A 13805-nucleotide genomic window follows, 5' to 3' on the forward strand; every position below is an offset into this window, starting at 1 on the left:
TATACTGTATTTGTAAGCTGCCCCGTGACGATAAGCCGAATGTAATGGAAAACGGTTCGACGTTTAAAAGGGAGTGAGCAGGAGAGATAAGTGTCCAGCGCCCAAACCCGCTTACGGAAGATGGGGCGCGGAGTACAGGCCCTGTACAGTAGAGTAGAGGATAGTGGTAGTGGCAGTAGTAACCGGTGGAAACAAACACACCCAACAGATTTGTTGTCCCCCGGGCAATCCCTCAGTAGTATTTAACAAACAAAACAAGAGAGATAGAAAGGGGGAGAGAGAAAGAAAAATGGTGGTCGAAGTCGAACGCGCACTTCGTACAGGAAAATTAATATAACATCAGGAGTGTATCCTCGCTCTTGATGACCTTCCCCCATTAGCACAAATATTAATAATCGATAAAATGCAGTATGTAAGAAAAATAGTGATTGAAAATGCTAGTGCAAAAACAACAACGTGTTAAGAAGCAGTAAAATTATAGAAATGCATAAAATGTGTCTGTATGTGTCTTTGCGGTTGAGCGTTTAAGAGCGTTGACGACGATTAAGGATGCTAAGTCTGGAGAGGGTGGAAAGGAGCAAGAAGAAGATGCGAGGGTGGGGGGGGAGGAGCTAGTAGTATTTTCTATAAAGCAGGAAGGTAAACGTACTCAGTATGTAAGTGTGTGTGTGTGTTTGTGTTGAAGTGAAAAGGTGAAAAAAACATCACAACACAAACAGAATAAGTGACCGTGTGCATTACATATACACCTATATAAACAGGTTAATTTTTTGCATAGAAATAGTAGTGGTCGGTACACGATGTTGATATTTTTAACATAATTTACCCCCAGGAAATCCAAGGAAAAGATGAAGAAAGACCCCTCCCCAAAAGAAAAGGTTTAAAGTACCTTAGCCAAAAAAAAACAGAACAAGTAGATGGGAAACCCCTGCATTTAACAAGTCAACCGCCTGTCACTATTACATCTAGTAATCGCTCGTGCACGTTCAAAGCGAAAGTAAGAAGAAAAAGAAGAAGTACCCACTTCCCTCTCTCTCCCTCCTCCTCTTTCCCCTTCTCCGTCATCGCCTCCCATGATCCGTGAATTGTATTTGTTAATTTAACTGTGTAGCATTTACTGAACACTCGCGCGCGCGCCCGCGCACACACACACACAGCCAACCAAACCAATTACATGTTTTGCATCAATTTGCATCAAAACAGCAAACAAAATTACATGAAAATGTATCAAGAAGTATAGTATTCAAAAAAAATACCTTCGATCCACACACACGCACACGTACAAAGAACATGCAGAAAATGGAAAAATAGTGAATAACAGCAGTAAAACAAGAGAGAATAGAAAGTGAACAAGTAGAAGAAGAAAAAACAACAAAGAAAAAGAGAAAAAAGAACAAATTAATATCAAACAAATAGTAAACGTGTGCGTGTGTGTGCGTGTCTGTGTGTGCTGATCAATAGTGGTAAAACACTGAACAATTGTTACAATTGCCTGTTTAGACCGGGATGTGGGTGTGTCTGTGTGTGTGTCAGTATGTCTAAGTTGGACAAAATCGAATTCGAACAAAGGTATGCATAAAAACGGGATTAAAGTAAAGAAAAAAAAAAGGTGAAACATGAGCAAGTGAAAGCGAAATGGAAAATGGCGCAGAACCCGGCGAACGTGATGTTGTATTATGAAGCAAAGTGAAGGAAAACGATAGCGCATCGTTAAACATACAAAACAAAAACAAGCAAACAGAACAATTTGTATATAACACCGGGTGTTACAAACATTGCAACGTGTTACAAAATAATAAAAAAAAACCAACAACAACATGCAAGAAAACATAACAAAAAAAAACAAAACATGGTGAACAAGAAATTGATGTGCAGAGTGTGCAAAAAAGTGGGATTTTCACAACGGTGTGAAACTGAAAGAAAGTATGAGAAAATTTAATCTCCTGATCACCTGATCGGTCCGCTGCCGAGGCGATTTGGGGCGCCATTTGGGCGGTCCGGAGGCCGAGGCGATAACGGCGCCGGTCTTCACACGGCATGACAGGGGCTCAAATCCCACCCAAGATCGCCTCCCCGTACGCAGGGCTGACTACTTTGCCACGGGTAATTTCAAGTCACAGAAAGCCAGAAATTGCAGGTCGAGCCCTCTCGAGGGTCTTCGAGAAGAAGAAGATCACCTGATCTCCTGGCATTACGAAAAAGATCGCTTTGAGGACGAAGAGATGATCGTTTCGTATCAGGAAAAAGAATGATGTTATCCTTCTAGATTTTATGCTCTCTTGGTATTGTAAATAGCAGATCCGTGACATCAAGATGACCGAGATCCGAGATCTAATATTTGAGATCCGAGATCCAACATCCAAAATCCGAAATCGATGATCCACGATAAAAGATCCAAGATCTAAGACGCTAAGATTCGAGATTTCAAGTTCCGAGAGCCAAGATCCAAGATCCAAGATTCAAAATCTAAGTTCTAAGGTCCAATATCCAAGATCCAAGTTCCGAGATAGAAGATCCAAGATCCGAGATCCGAGAACCGAGAACCGAGAACCGAGTTCCAAGATCCAAAATCTAAGATCTAACATTTCAAGATCTCAACATTTTAAGATCTAACATTCCAAGATTCGAGATCCCGGATCTGGGGTCCATGAATCAATATCCGGGATAAGACATCCGAGATCTAGGACCTGCATCAACTTACAAGAAAAAAAGAATCGATCTTAAGCCGATCTGAGACGTTACAGGTCCTCGGAATATTGTCATTCGTCACCGTTACTTACAGCTCAGTAAAGAAGTTAAAAATTTGCGGAAGTCCCATTGCAGATGCGACCCACTGTAATCCATACATGCAGCCGCACACGTGTGTGCGTATGTACGCTCGCCGGCGCGGTCTGCACATAAAATCAAAGCCAAAGCATCTTCGTGTGTGCGACCGTTCAAAAACGTGCCAGAGTTCAAGCCGATCGGACGTGCCCAGCGAGTGTGGTGTAGTAGCAACACAATCCTGCCTCAAGCAACTGTGACTTTGTTGCATCTGCCCTGCCGCCTCTAACCTGCTGCTGATAACAAACAAACAAACCCACCGGGCAACATACCGTGACTCAGCGTGGAAAGAAAAGGCTTTGTGAGAAGATACGCATCATGATGAGCAGCAAGTCGGCAGCGATAATTCTTCTAGCGGGAGCCATTTGTTTCACCCTGATGCCAAGCGTGACCCGGGCAGCTGAGTTCGCCAACTGTGGTACGCTTCTAATTTAACGCCAATGGTAGCGGTCGCTTAAACGGTTCCTTCCTTCCCACAGCTAATGAAACGGCCATCGGAAAGTATACCCTGGTGGAGGTATCGAACTGTGCCGACACGGATGCGTCCTGTGTTCTGAAGCGCAACTCCAACGCCACCATCTCCATCACCTTCACGAGCGGTACGTATCGATCGGATGAATCACAAAGCAAAAGCCCTTCTTTGTGATAAAGCACAATGCAGCCACGTGAGGAACGGGAAGAATGCATGATGCCGTACGATAAGCGAGAAGCCATAGCAATTCTACACATCTTCAAGGTCGCTTTACGTTCCTGTCCTTGGCACGTTCTTCAAGCAAAAACGAGCGTAGGAGTGACAGTAATTAACTAATTTGTTCCACTATTGCTCACGGGCTTAACGAGCTTAAGGTCGTTTGAGGCTAATTCGAATCCGCCCCGGAGTGAAGATGAGTCAGCCTCGGTTCTTATCCATCCGCTCTATTGGTTATTTCTATCTCCCTCACTACAGCCGAGGACTTGTCGGAACTGAAAGCGGTTGTGCACGGAATCATTCTCGGCATGGCGGTACCGTTCAAGCTACCAAACGACAACGGATGCAAGGACAGTGGGCTCGAGTGTCCGCTCTCGAAGGATACCAGCTACCGTTACAGTACCACCCTGCCCGTGCTGAAGCAATATCCCAAGGTAAGCAGATTAGCAGATTAACGAGCAAACGGCATCATTCTAGATCATCGCTAATGAAACGTTTTAAACTCATTTGCCTCTCATCGCACTTTTTTTGCTGCTTATCGCTTCAGTTATCAGTTTTTTTGTTACAAATAGATTGTTTGCTTCTATCGTACTTTCGAGCTCTAAAATTCGTCATCAAGCGGAACATGTTGATCGTTTTTCCTATTTTTTCCCCCCTCCAAAAAAAACGATCACCAACTCAACGTAGCGTATCAAAACAAATAATGTGGTCGTTTTTTTTTGTGCGATGTGCGATCACTTGCCTGCTCGCACAGCTCGCCATATTTTCGTCGCCATTTCATCTGTTGATACAATTGGGCCGGCGTAGTGCTGCTCTAAACCCGTGCTGTTTTTCTCGTTCTCCATCTTTCGGCTCAGGTGTCCGTCGAGGTAAAGTGGGAACTGATGGCAGGCGATAAGGATGTGCTTTGCGTGCTGATTCCGGCCAAAATTCAGTAAACGGAAAGGGGAAAGTAACCCGAAAAGCAGCTCGAAATTCTACACCACCAAGCAGGTCAAGCACGTGCTTTGCGACGCTTATTCGCTCTATTCCGGTCCGGTTCTGGCGATGCAAATGGACGGTCGCCGTTACGAATCTTGGATGCATTAGAAGATAAGAGGACCACACCACTAGCAGTCTAAACCCCCGGATGATTTCACAGCTGCCTCACAAGCTCTCACTTTTCCCTTCGATCCGGATTCTTCTGTCCCGCCACGCCAGCTGCTGCTAGGTGCCAAGCTGCTCCTTAATCCGTTAATTAGATTACAATTGAACGTCGTGTAGTAGCCGTCAATCTAATAAACATCAGCCCAACAGTTTTACAAACGCCGAGTGCACGCGCGTTCCCATTTGATTCTTCCGCTCGGCTGCGGGTCTGGTTCTTACGAGTCAACGCAACACAGCTGCGGAAATGAAACTTTTTTTCAATCTATTATTCCCGCGTGGTGGTACCGCGGCGTCGACGTCGGTCGGCCGGTGGCGTAGCGATTTGGGCCGTTGCCGTTGATTGTTTGATTGCATTTAACCAAACAAGCGAAACGTGCTTGGAAGCCGTTCCGCGGAGGGAAGCCGATCGCGTGTTAACGTACGGGATTAGGTAAGGGTTGACTGAGGTGATGATTCATCACAGATGTTTTTTTTTTAACAAGATCACATATGTTATGTTGCATTCGATTGATAACACATGTAATAATGGATATTTTGAGCAACTCTATATCTTTATCCAGCGAATGAAGCGATCGTAAAGTATGTTATTACAAAAATAATTCCAATAAATTATGCTCTTTTTCATATTTCTTTCCAATAATGTAAATATGATCAACTGATCAAGCGACTTGGGTTTTGAATTCTCCTTGCAACCATTTTTTGTAGCCTCTATATACCTTGGCCACGACGACAAGTTGTAGCAGCCACAGGTGTCACCACCGTTCAAAACACTCGTTTGACAGCTCGAGACGAAACAGAAAAAAACACAAACCACAAAAAAAAGGAAAATATTTTGCATCTGTCAAAAGTTACGTGAAGTTGCGAATTGCACCTATTTTCATTCTCTGCGGCCCCGGGGGTCGAAGTCTTTCGCGCGGTTTGTTATAAACTAGTTTGATAGCTCGCCCGCAAAAGTGTATTATCGGCGCGGTCACACAGCAAGTAGCGTTCAAAAAAATGTCTTCGTTTGATTTGAAAAACGAAACCGAAGTGAAGGAGTACATCGACAAGCTGGGTGTCGAGTACCGGTTCGGTTGTTATTCGGAGAAAAAACCGGAAGGTAAGACTGAATGTGACTTTCCTGCCCTCCTTTCCGGAGCAATTGAATCGCTTAACCCTTGCTTGTGTCCTTTCAGTGTGTCACCTGCTGGGCGATTATCTAGAAGGCATCCGTAAAGACTTTGAAAAGGCCGCCAAAGTGTACCGGTCGAACTGTGATGATTACAACTATGGCAAGAGTTGCCTCAAGTACGGCAACTACACGTTCCTCGGCAAGGGTCGCACGTCGGAAAAGGGTGATCCGGCGAAAGCGTTCAGCTACTACGAAAAGGGCTGCACACTGAACGATCCCGACGCATGTCTGCACAGTGGACTGTTGCTCGTGTCGAAGCTAATGCCCAAAGAAATCACCCGCGACGTGACGAAGGGTTTTGAGCTGTTAAAGAAAAGCTGCGAAATGAACAATGCTGGTGCCTGCTTTTACCTTTCCGGCATGTACATCTCCGGTGTGCTAAAGGAGGAATACCAGCAACAGCAGCAGCAGGCAGCAAAAGCCGCCGAATCAAAGCCCACGGCAGAACAGCGACCGCCCGGTGCGTACGTCGTGGAACGCAACATGGAAAAAGCGTTCGAGTTCGCGTACAAAGCGTGCGAGCTGCGCAACATGTACGCGTGTGCCAATTTGAGCCAGATGTACGCGAAGGGCGATGGTACGCCGCGTGACGAAAAGAAGGCCGAAAAGTACAAAAAGCTTGCCCTGGAAATGCAGGACGAGATCAAGAAGCAGCAGCAACTCACATTCCAGCAGGGATTGAATCCGACGTAAGCGAGCCGAGCACTGGTAAGCGAGGGACACCGCGTGTTCAGCTGGAACTGGAAGCCATCGAGCTAAAGAGACAAGGACTCATCCGATTAGTACTGGTGGAGAGATGAAAAAGAAGAAAAAAGTATGAGAATGAAAGGGGAAAAGATTGGAAATTGTAACTGTTTTGTTAAAGGACGTTGGACACGCCGTTCCGTTGTGGCGATCATAGAGGCATAACCACCTTTTTAGCGTTTTAGTTAGCGTTCAGTTATGGTATGAAAAAAGGCGTGCTTGTGTATCTCTGTGTGTGTGTGTACGGGGAAAAGCGCGGACACCGCGGACCGCATTGTGTCCCGGGCGGAACACTCGCGGATCGTTCGTTGGACAGTTAGCGACAGTGAATGTAGAAGCCGGTAAATGTTGTTCCGCTTGAGAAGTAGTAATATAATTTAAAACAAAACAAAAATCGACGCCTTCAGTGAATTGATCCCTGTGCCTAGCACAGCTACGGTAACTAGGCAAATTGCTTTTTTATTTTGCTCCGCACTTCGAGCGGAAATTCCTGCACCCGGTTCGTGGCACAATGCCGGCAAAAGGTAGCCCCGTAGAAAAAACTACACGCACTCGCTTTACAGACGCTCTTCCGGCACAGATTGCAATTCGCACCGAGCAGAAGATAGTGCTCGCTCGACGGTTTGTCCGGTACGGCTTGTGGTGGTGGCGCGAATGGATCGCGCATTACGTAACACTCTTCGGGAAGTTCAATTTTGCTGGCAAACGGTGGTCGGCGGCCTCGATAATCGCAGCTCTCGCTTAAACCGCACAGCTCACACCGAAAAGCGATCACAGTCGGCTGTGGTTCTTCTGCTGCTGTTGCTAATACGGCTTTCTCTCGCACCGCCGGCTCCGTCGAGGCATGCTGTGATGTCTTCATTTCTGCTTTTTTACAGGAAGCGGTTTACCGGATGCAAAACGAGAAAGAGAGAAAGAAAAACAAGCTAATAATCCTTTGCAAAACGTATTTTTTCTCTTGCTCTTCTCAAAATATGGGGACACAAAATTAAGTTCGTGTGTTCAGCTCTTTGGGCCACCAGGAAGGTTTACTAGTGTGACAGGGAATGGGATTTGCTTCGCCTGCCACATTCAACGTAAGCTGTCCTCCGGGTAGAACCTTCTCAATGCGCAGCAATCCCACACCACGATTCCCAGCCAGCCCACGCAGTTTCCCAACTACGGCCCCTTCCGCATTTTTTATCTCAGCATCACGCAACGCGTCCGGGTCGGCGGCGGACAGCTTGGGCGCCGTTTCGAACACGAGCGGCATCAACCTTTTCCGTATCACACCAGTGTGGTACGTTCTTGCGGTTAGTTCCTGTCCGATGTAGCAACCCTTGTGGAAGCTAACGCCGTGCAGCAGATCGCAGTTACATTCGAGCGGGAAACATTTCCCGTCCGGAAGATTTTCTTCTCCTTCCCCGATGCCGAGCGAGTAGCGGAATACGGTGTACGGGAGTGATGTGTCCGGCGCTGTTATTGCATCAGGGAAAACGCTTTTCAAAAGCTCCCTTGTGGCGGTTTCTTCTTTGCTGCTAAACACCCGGTATCCAAGCCTTGGCAAACGAGGATCTTTAACGACATGTAATCGGTCCTTTGTAACCGGGCCTGCTTCTTCTTCACCCGGCACCGTTTCTTCCTTGAACGCAACCCATGCCCGGTATTCGTCGTCCATTCCCACCTGCACCTTCTTTCGCAACCGGTAAAGCTTCAGGTGCTTCTCCAACCTCGGCGCCACCGTGGCATCACACTCGAGCAGATAATCGTGCTGGTCCGTTTCCGCCGTCTGTGGTCGTTTGTAGATGAGTGTATCACAGAAAACGCGTCCATTCGCTTTAAGGAACATTGCGTAAATTGCCCCGCTGTGTTCGAAGTGTCGCATATCGTTCGTCATTAGCCCCTGCAGAAAGCTGACCGAATCGGGACCTTGCACGCGGACAAACTTGCGTTCGGGCAGTGGTGCTACGGTGAATGGGGCCTGTGCTGGGACGGTTCGATGAAGCCATCGTGTGCCAGCCACCGGTCGGTGTATATTTTGTCCAACGGCTAGTAGCTTCGTAGCAGGCCATCGTAAGGTGTTGATGGTGGTGCTGGTAGTACACCGTCTGAGAAGCATTTCGATTTGTGCTGGTTTGTTCCTATCGAAAGAATGGTATGTTCAGTGCGCAACTAACTATCGCGCACGTATCGGTACAGCGGACTTTACGGTACAATGCTTACCTAGAAGAATTGAGCAGTTCCGGCACGACTGCAGCAGCGGTACGGTGGCAACAAATCAATTGTAAACAATGCACAGCTGAATGAATGACAGACGCGATGCTTGGAAGTTGTAGGTCCGTTGTGCGTTATTTGCCGTAGGTAATTCAATAACCTATTTTAACGTTTTATCTACAAAGATTAGCTCAATTTTAATAGGAATTATTGAAAAGATTACTATGAACACCTCCATCTTCCTATGCGCTTGATCATTTCACTTAAAAAGGGAAAAATAGCTCTTTTGCATCCACGCGACTATATCTGCACTGAATATTTATTCAAATTTGACATTTGGCCGGAATGTCAAGCCGCCAGCAAACAAGCGCTTGTCAGCAAACAAATCGAACCGAAATCGTGAAAACAATCGTACTGCAGTGCTTCGCAGTAAATTAGATTTCCCCCCATTTCGATTAGGGTGTTGTATTGTAAATACTAAACTAAGCAACGTCGACAAACAACTTCCCTCCTCATCTATCAGCCCAACGATCGGATCGGCGCACGGCGAGCGTTCAATCTCTGCGATGGCGTCATCTGAGATGGAGGATCTAATGTTCGGCGAAATCTGCCGATGCTGTATGGCCAGCAAGCCCCGCATGAAGCCGCTGTTCGAAACAAACCTGTTCGCAATGCTTAATGCCATCACAGGGCTAAATGTGCATCAAAACGATGGGCTACCGTCGCAGCTTTGCGTACCGTGCGTACTACAGATCCGGCGTTCCCACTTCTTCAAGCTACAGTGTGAAACTACGGACCTAACTTTACGCAGCTACGCGGTAGAGACTAAACACGCTCCGGATGATTACAACCACGGGGAGAAAGAGGTACGGAACATAAAAACCGAAGCCGATTCCTCGTCACAAAACAATAACGAAAGCGAGACGGCAAACGCGGCGCCAAAATCGACCACGCTCGTAAGACAACCGCAACCGAAAAAGTTCATCTGCCAGGAGTGTTCGAAAGAGTTCGTAACGGACAAAAAGCTGAAGCGCCACATACGTACGCACTACGTCGATAAGCCGCATGTGTGCCACGAATGCGGTGTTTCGTTCCTGGAGAAATGTAATCTTAGTAAGCACATGCTCAAGCATACGGGCGAACTACGGAACAGCACCGACAAACCGCACCTGTGCTGCGAGTGCGGTAAATCCTTCAAGTACAGCACCTCACTGTCCCGCCATAAACGGTTCCACGCGCAGCGTAACCTGTTCGATTGTCCGATCTGTTCGAAGTCGTACGTCGAGCAGAGTTCGCTCGATGTGCACATCCGGACGCACACGAACGAGCGGCCGTTTATGTGTTCCATCTGCAACAAAGGATTCTCCCAAAAGGCTAATCTCGAGCGGCACGAACGGACTCACACGGGTAAGGAGACAGACGATTGGTTTCATAGACGCATTTCATTTCATGATCTCTCTATCCATAGGTGAAAAACCGTACAGATGTGATTTGTGTGGCAAATGTTTCACGCAGAAGAGTTACCTTTGCATCCACAAGCGGATACACGCGAAGGAAAAACCATTCGCTTGTCCAAACTGTACCATGTGCTTCGTTTCACGCAACTCACTGGTAAAGCATCAGCAGAAACCGTGCTCGACCAATTTGCACCGGTGCAACACGTGCCAGAAAACGTTCCGGTACAAGAGCCGGCTCCGTTTGCATCGGCGGACGCATCATTTAAAAAATAGCGCCTACCCATGCCCGGTCTGCGATCGAGGATATCATCAGGCGAAAAGACTGGAAGCGCACATACGAACCGAACATCCGGATGTGCCCGTGGCGAGTGATGGTGGTAAACTTTTCGAACGCATCTTTTGCGCTGTTGGGATGGATGGTGTAAAAAACGTATTGTTTGCATGTTTTTCTTTGTAGAGTTTCTTATCGAGGAAGGAGAAGCCAACACGACGGCCGACGGTACCTCTAAAAAATCATCCTGGAGCCGCCAGAGAACGAAACGATCTGCGGCGAGTATCGATTCTGATGAAGCGTACGCCGAGCAAGAAGAGGAAGAGGAGGAGGAGGAGGAGGATGAAGAAGAAGGGGGAGAGGAGGTAGAAGTAGAGGAAGAGGAAGAGGAGGACGAGGAGATAGAAATGGAGGAAAATGTTAGCATGCTAGAAGATTACGAAGAAGCAGACGAGGAAGAAACACATGCGAACGAGGAGTATCTGGTAGATGTGTTGTCCAACGTTGGCAGCATGGTCGAACAGGACGGTTACGATGACTTTGGCACTGAGTACGACATAGTGAAGGAAGAACCGCTGCTGGAAATTAGTATCATGAATCCGGACGATGTCCAGAATTCAGATGTTGAACAATAGGCATATGGTTCAGAGCGACCACCAGCACTTTCTGTGCTTTTGCTTGTAAATTAGGGTTTTCTTTCTTTTTTTAAAGGAAATTGAAATAGTAATTAGGAAAAAAAGAAGAATATCATGAAACAATGATAGCGAACGAATAAATCTATTACAAAGAAAGGAACAAGGGAACGTTTGTTGCCAACTTAGTTAAAAGAACGCGGAAAAACACTTTTGCTTAAATTACACCCAAAAAAGTTACAAGAAAGGAATAAATTTTACTTGAGATCCTTGTTGTAGTTCATCAACCATTTGTTTAAGGTAAATTTGTAAATAACACTCTGTTGACATAACGTTTTAGTTATACGCTTATCAATAAAGAACGCCGCAACGTTTCCTCAATCGTCGACCGTTGCCGCGCGTACAATCAAATCCGGATGATCCTTTTTGATGTGAATGCTTAGAAGGCATTTGTAGCGGTAAGATTTATCACAGGCCGTGCATTGAAAAACGACCCCAGCGTGGGTAAGTTCGTGCGTTTTTCTAGCGTACTCACTTTTGAATTCCTTCGGACACTGGCTGCAGCCAAACGGTTTCTCGTTCGAATGTACTCGCTGATGATTGCGATGATCACGTCTGGAAGCAAAACAATCGACAACAACACGGAATGTTGATGATAAACGAAAAGCAACCCATGCAAGACGGTAAGGCATACTTCTCCTTGAACTGTTTTCCACACGTGGAGCAGGTGAATTTTCTTTCGTTGGTATGGCAACGAATGTTGTGTATGCGGTAGTTGCCGGGATGATTGAATTTCTTCGGACACAGCTTACATTCGTACGTCTCCCCTATATCGTGTTCCGATCGCTAAAACGAAACCAAAGGCCGGTGAAATTTTCCTCCATCTCTACGGTTCCCACTAGCACAACCCACTTACCATGTGTGACTTGTACGAGCCTTTGCTTGTAAATCCTTTACCACACAGCTCGCAAGATTTGATCACCTTCTTCAGATGGACTGCCTGTATATGCCGGTACAAATTTCCATGATTCGACATCCGCACCGGACAGTGCGGACAAGCGTACCGCAGTTCCTTCGTATGGGTCGTCATATGGTCGCTTATCTTTTGCACGACTTTGCCACATATGTCGCAAAGTTGTGATCGGTTTGGCTTGGATAGTTTGTCCCGTACCGGGTGCGTGCTGTCACAGTCGCTGCTTTCGTTGTTCCGTATCTCTTCCTGTTGCTGCTGCCGTTCCTGTGCGGTTCGTATCAGGCGCATGCTTTCGGTAAACAAAGCAGCACGGTCCAGCGTTGCTTGATTTTCCTGTTTAACTTTCCGGCTTTCATAGTGCTCATCGTCGCTGGAGTGCGGTTCACCTAGTTCGATACGATTGGCGCAGTAATCAAAATCAACTATCTCTTCCTCCTGCACGAAAGCATACGGCGACCGTTCCCTTGGTACGGGCGCTTCTTGACGCTTGACAACTTTCCTCACTTTTCGCTTCGTGGGTTTGTTATCAAGCACTTCTATTTGCGTTATGGTTTCGATCGGTTCCACGGCCAATTTATCCGCTTCATCGCAACTCTCAACAAACTCTTCCACTTTGGGGGAAAACTGCCGAAAGAAAGCTTCATTTGCCAAGCAGCTGTGACGGAAGGTGACGGCGTTAATCAACTTTATGTGACAATCCCTACACAGCACGTACGAGCTTCGGTCGTCCTGTAGGTTCTGCAAATAGCAATTCTTGGTTACTAGATAGCAACAGCAGATGAAGCGATGATGACCTACCACAATTCCAGTAAATCGTTCCACATCCTCCCAAGTGAGTGTACTGTTTATTATCGTGCTTAATGGGACCAGGTTTTGAAAATCCTGGCTCAAACAGAATCGACAAATTAGCGAATAATGTACGTGGAGCGCCATATCGAACACGACTGCTGTTGTTTAATAACAAACCGATAACCCTTGAAGGCGAGGCGATACCAGAGCGAGCGGATGACAGCAGCCAGTTTATAGCATAAACTAATATCTGAGATGCTATAAAATCATTTTATAGCCAGGGCAGTTGTACTAAATCCGCAGATTTGAATTCCACATATTTATGTCACGGTTTCCGGCTGGTAATTTACCGATGGCCGAAGTATTTTGATGATTTATTAAACAAATAGTCAAAAATATGGAAACAAAATCCCGATCCCTACCTGGCTTCGGTCGAAAGCGCGGATTTTATCGAGGAATCCATCCTGAACGGATTTTGAACATGAGGCACGTTCGCTGGCTACGAATCAAACTCAACTTTCTTGAACGTACTCTACGCTACCGCGTGCGGTGCGGTGAAGTAGGTCCCGAAATAAAATATCATTTCTCATACAATATTCACGAAATACCACAGCTGCTTTTAATCGGTCGACACAATCAACACAGACTGCGAACGATATGCTCCCAACCTGTTGCGGCGAAAAACGAATCACACGCATTACTGCTGGACGCTCCGAGCAGCGGATAACCGCAAGAACCAAACGTACCTGCTGTATGCCGGTGAATCGCTCCACATCTTCTACGGTAAGTTCCTCAATTGAAACTTCCGAAGATGGGATTAAAGGCACCTCATCCTGCTGCATGCAAAACCGGCAAACGTTGTAAATTTGCGCCATTTCGGCAACCGTGAGGACTGTTGTGGAAAATCGGTTTGTTATT

The 13805-nt window shown here is 46.5% G+C and overlaps 6 protein-coding genes across 6 annotated transcripts; 3 read left to right on the forward strand and 3 right to left on the reverse strand.

Annotated features, from left to right (window-relative positions):
• Positions 1–2917: 2917 nt before the first annotated feature.
• Positions 2918–4822, forward strand: LOC118503906 (NPC intracellular cholesterol transporter 2 homolog a). The gene is made up of 4 exons (XM_036037698.1): positions 2918–3241; positions 3303–3422; positions 3770–3945; positions 4369–4822. Exons 1-4 carry the CDS (start codon positions 3142–3144, stop codon positions 4447–4449), a joined length of 477 nt encoding a protein of 158 aa, XP_035893591.1. The 5' UTR covers positions 2918–3141; the 3' UTR covers positions 4450–4822.
• A 604-nt stretch (positions 4823–5426) lies between these two features.
• LOC118503905 (cytochrome c oxidase assembly factor 7 homolog) lies at positions 5427–6966 on the forward strand. The gene is made up of 2 exons (XM_036037697.1): positions 5427–5756; positions 5833–6966. Exons 1-2 carry the CDS (start codon positions 5654–5656, stop codon positions 6519–6521), a joined length of 792 nt encoding a protein of 263 aa, XP_035893590.1. The 5' UTR covers positions 5427–5653; the 3' UTR covers positions 6522–6966.
• An 8-nt stretch (positions 6967–6974) lies between these two features.
• LOC118503907 (cysteine-rich DPF motif domain-containing protein 1) lies at positions 6975–7690 on the reverse strand. Its single transcript, XM_036037699.1, has one exon. The coding sequence runs from the start codon at positions 7432–7434 to the stop codon at positions 7015–7017; it is 420 nt and encodes a 139-aa protein (XP_035893592.1). The 5' UTR covers positions 7435–7690; the 3' UTR covers positions 6975–7014.
• On the reverse strand, positions 6975–8867 carry LOC118503904 (putative transferase CAF17 homolog, mitochondrial). The gene is made up of 2 exons (XM_036037695.1): positions 8775–8867; positions 6975–8692 (listed from the first exon to the last, which is right to left on the reverse strand). The coding sequence occupies exon 2, from the start codon at positions 8668–8670 to the stop codon at positions 7561–7563; it is 1110 nt and encodes a 369-aa protein (XP_035893588.1). The 5' UTR covers positions 8671–8692; positions 8775–8867; the 3' UTR covers positions 6975–7560.
• Positions 8868–9121: 254 nt separating this feature from the next.
• On the forward strand, positions 9122–11536 carry LOC118503900 (zinc finger protein 660-like). The gene is made up of 3 exons (XM_036037690.1): positions 9122–10172; positions 10234–10599; positions 10680–11536. The coding sequence occupies exons 1-3, from the start codon at positions 9332–9334 to the stop codon at positions 11126–11128; spliced, it is 1656 nt and encodes a 551-aa protein (XP_035893583.1). The 5' UTR covers positions 9122–9331; the 3' UTR covers positions 11129–11536.
• Positions 11363–13779, reverse strand: LOC118503903 (zinc finger protein 814-like). Its single transcript, XM_036037694.1, has 5 exons — positions 13634–13779; positions 12897–13555; positions 12042–12836; positions 11820–11971; positions 11363–11740 (listed from the first exon to the last, which is right to left on the reverse strand). Exons 2-5 carry the CDS (start codon positions 13029–13031, stop codon positions 11503–11505), a joined length of 1320 nt encoding a protein of 439 aa, XP_035893587.1. The 5' UTR covers positions 13032–13555; positions 13634–13779; the 3' UTR covers positions 11363–11502.
• Between the last annotated feature and the right edge of the window lie 26 nt (positions 13780–13805).

Source organism: Anopheles stephensi, chromosome 2 (genome assembly GCF_013141755.1).
Source record: "Anopheles stephensi strain Indian chromosome 2, UCI_ANSTEP_V1.0, whole genome shotgun sequence".
NCBI classification, from domain to species: Eukaryota; Metazoa; Arthropoda; class Insecta; order Diptera; family Culicidae; genus Anopheles; species Anopheles stephensi.